This window comes from Triticum aestivum, chromosome 1B (assembly GCF_018294505.1).
Source record: "Triticum aestivum cultivar Chinese Spring chromosome 1B, IWGSC CS RefSeq v2.1, whole genome shotgun sequence".
Classification (NCBI taxonomy): domain Eukaryota; kingdom Viridiplantae; phylum Streptophyta; class Magnoliopsida; order Poales; family Poaceae; genus Triticum; species Triticum aestivum.
In genome coordinates, this window is record NC_057795.1 from 164,431,833 (window position 1) to 164,435,803 (window position 3,971).

Sequence of the window (3,971 nt, forward strand, 5' to 3'; positions counted from 1 at the left end):
AACCTTCCTTAGATTATATTAACATCCGATAAAACAATATTTATGGGGATTTTTTTATATGAGCTATTGGTGAAGCTCAAGATAGGGCCAATAACATGTGGCGTCGATTAACTCTAATCGAACGGCCGTGCGGCTGACTGTTTTTTTTATTGGATCAGCTGGTTGAATTTAAGGGTTTTCCCTAAACTAATGGAGCTTCGAGGCATTAGGGGTCGCTCCTTATTTTCTTCTTTTAAATAAAAGATTAAAAGAAATATTACTGCCATTTTTCTTTATACCAAGTGCCAATATAAAAAGTTCGGAAAATAAGTGGAAAATAACCCGCGGTTTACTTGACTGTACCTCACCTCACCTCCCCGATCCCTCTTTCTCCCCTCGGTGGTAGAGCCAGGGCGCGACCGCGCGAAGGAAGCAACGAAAGCCCAAAGCTGGCGCATCCTTAGCACCCGAGGGAAGAAGAAAGAGGCGAGAGAGCGAGGCGTTCCGGAGGCAGAGCCAAGAGGATCCATGGATCGGCCCCAGGTGATTATTCCCTAATCCCATTCCCCCACCCACCTCCTCGTCGTCTTCTTCGTCTCCGCACGGAAGTTCGGATCCGAGCTCTTCGCTTTGCCTGTACCTCGAGTAGGAGGAAGGACTTGCCCAAGATCTGGCGTTTTCTTGGATTAGGGTTCTTGTGTCCGGCGTCGGATCCAGTCAGGGGGGTTTCTTGGAACTGTGTCTGAACCTCGATTGGTCGCAAGAGATACATACCTACTCGGTCGCATGAGATCTGGGCTAAATTAGATCAAGATTTGGTTTTGTCTAGTAGGATAATAATAGGAGGAGCTGGTTTCTTGGGCTTAATTGGCCCACTGTTAAATCCTGTGGCTGGGAGTCTAATCGCTTCTGGCCAGTTTTAGATCTGCTGCAATGTGACTGACTGACTGAATGATGACATGAACGTCGTTGCAGGTGGTCAGCGAGAACTATGCCAATCCTATAACATGCCTCTTCCATGTGCTCTTCAAGGTACCTGATTCTTCCTCCGTGGAACCCCCATCCGCTACTTAGGGTTGTTGCTTGCATTGGATGCTTAATTCATTCTTGTGTCTCTCTGCAAAAGGCGTCGGCGCTGGCGTTCTACATCCTCTTCTCGCTCTTCGTGAAGAGCTTCGTCATCATCTTTGTCATCACCGTGCTCCTCGCCGCGCTCGACTTCTGGGTGGTGAAGAATGTCAGCGGAAGGATACTCGTCGGGCTGCGGTGGTGGAATGAGATTGACGATGATGGCAACAGTGTGTGGAAGTTCGAGTGCCTCGATGGCGAGGTTCGTGCTTGTTCTGTATTTGGCGTCTCTTCTGCTGTTTGAATGGTGAATTGATGAACAAAGTGCTTCCTTGCAGTCTCTCGCTCGGATGAACAAAAAGGACTCGTGGCTGTTCTGGTGGACTCTTTACTTGAACGTAAGTGATATATTATCTTTCATTCAGGCTTTAACAGAGTGCATGCAGGAGTTCAATAAATTTAGTGATTCGGCATATATCTGATTGCGTACAAGCTAAGACTTCTATTGAGAATAAGCATATCTTGACATTGGATAATGTTTGCAGTTCATAATAACATAAACCAATCTGTTAGTCCTAGGCGTAGACAGAAGGACATCATGGTTTACTAACATTTTTCTACTGTATCTGCTAACGTGTTTCAGTATTGCTTTTGGTTTAGTTATCTACTCCCTCCGTCCCATAATGTAAGACGTTTTTTTACACTACAGTAGTGTCAAAAAACGCCTTACATTATGGGACAGTGGGAGTATATACATCTGCCAATTATCAATATTTATAAGGTCTATGTTACACTGATTTTCATCGGACTAGAGCATCTGGTTATAACGAGGAGAAACACAACATGTATTATCAGAGCACTAGAACAGTGGTTAAGATCCATTAGGGATAAGTCAACTTAGACATCCTCGATGATTCTTAAATACATACATGCTTCTTAGTACTTTCTGCTTCTATATAAACTTCATCTTTTCCAATTTATTCTTGAGCTGACTGTGGATCATACTACATATCACATAAATAAGTAAGTTGTGCTCACAATGGGATTATATCTTCTCATACTAAATCAGCAATCCCTTTACTACTAGCATCTATTAAAGGTGGATCTTATGTGTTTGCCTATATATGTCTTTATGTTCTTTTCCCCAATGCTACTGCTGTACTGTAATGCACACCACTAAGTTCGGCTGTTGTATTTCTCTAGAAAAAAAAATTCAACGAATGCAGTTGATGCATTACTCTCTTGATAAAATGGAAGGTTGTCCTAAGATGTAGATAACCGAGCCTGCGTGCCAATACTCGACAGCATTCCATGAAAGTGTTCCCTTGTCCCTTTGATACATGTTACTGTCTTACTAATTAATGTAGTAACTACTCCATATCAGACTTCCGTAGCTTTGTTTGAACTATAGAGAATATATAAAACCCCTCTTATGTTTCAGGCTGCTGCATGGATCATTCTTGGGATATTTTCACTCATTAGACTTGAAGCTGATTACCTTCTTGTTGTTGGAGTTTGCTTGACTCTAAGCCTTGCAAACATCGTGGGGTTCACCAAATGCAACAAAGGTATGGCATACTTTCATTCTTGTCAACATGTCTCATATGGGGGGAAGTTGTATCGTACTGTATTATGCATTGCCCTCACAAACTGCTTATTGTTCTGATAAGCAAGTAAGCAACAATATCTATTCGATGTAAGATTCACTGATGAAATAATGAAATGTCGTAATTCCAATTCTGCATAACTTCATTACATTTGATATTATTTGCTGGCCTTTCTCTTTTTTGGAGCATTGAGCTAGTTAGTCAGTTCAGCTTCTTGGGTTTACAGTCAGATAGTTACTTTTGCATACGTGCAGCAACAGAATGCCATGGGTTACTATTTATTGTTCTTTCAACCTTCATTTAGCCTGTGGCATTCCACTTCGCTTTTGTTTACTTTACGAGCTCTGCTTTTGTGATATTATCCATTTATCTTTTTATAAACAAAAGTTATGTGTTCTTTGTTGAAGCTTGTTCTGATATACCTATCAAATCTGACACACTTCATCGTGGGCATTTATATTACAGATGCCAAGAAGAACATCCGAGCTTTTGCTGAAAATGCTGCTCAAAACGCCATCACATCCCGCATCACATCATCCCTGCAGTCAGCATTCGGTATCTGAAGTCCAGATTACAGAGGCCCAAAATTACATACAACTGTGTACCATCTGTCAAAGAAGATCAGCTTGTGATATTCCGTTTTCATGTGATTTTGGCTTATATACCAAGTAGGTCGATTTTGATTGGAGTGACACTATGATGGAATACAGCGTACTAATTAGCCCTAGGTAAATTTACACTTTCCCCTGTACTAAAGAGCATACTTTCTTCTTCTCTTGTACCCTGGTGTGGCCTAGAGGTCCGAAGCATGTCTTCCAATACAGAAGGCCTTTTTTGTTTGTGAAAAGGACACGGTTCTGTTATGATTCCTCACATGCTGGACCTGCCTGAGTTCTTGCATGACTAGCCTTGGAGGTGTAGTTGTTGTCGTTGAACCTTGAATCAATTTCACAGCAAATTCACCATCTTGTACACATGGTTAGAAACCCTAACCTTGTCGCCTCAATGAGAGCTTTGTCTAATACATTCCGACGTAGAGTGGATCTCGGCCTTAAAGACCGACTCTACATTCTGACGTAAAGATTGGATCGCAGCCTTAAAGACCGACTCGAAGACGAAGCAGTTGCCATCTGCCTAGCATAGCACCTGATATGACTAAAACCCTAACCTATGTACTAAGTCGTAGCTGAGGCACAATGGTTACCCTACCTGCCATCAGCCGTCAAAGCCGGCATGCAGAGAAAAGGCGAATTTGTGGGCTCACCGGCAAAGATTGAGGGAAGGAAGACTTTACCCTAGTCGCCTTTGCGAGAGGGG

At 42.5% G+C, this 3,971-nt stretch overlaps 1 protein-coding gene across 1 annotated transcript; it reads left to right on the forward strand.

Moving 5' to 3' along the window:
• The first annotated feature begins 215 nt into the window (after positions 1 to 215).
• On the forward strand, positions 216 to 3,501 carry LOC123113729 (Golgi apparatus membrane protein-like protein ECHIDNA). Its single transcript, XM_044535041.1, has 6 exons — positions 216 to 522; positions 955 to 1,011; positions 1,106 to 1,309; positions 1,386 to 1,445; positions 2,489 to 2,615; positions 3,120 to 3,501. The coding sequence occupies exons 1-6, from the start codon at positions 508 to 510 to the stop codon at positions 3,215 to 3,217; spliced, it is 561 nt and encodes a 186-aa protein (XP_044390976.1). The 5' UTR covers positions 216 to 507; the 3' UTR covers positions 3,218 to 3,501.
• The last annotated feature ends 470 nt before the right edge of the window (positions 3,502 to 3,971 follow it).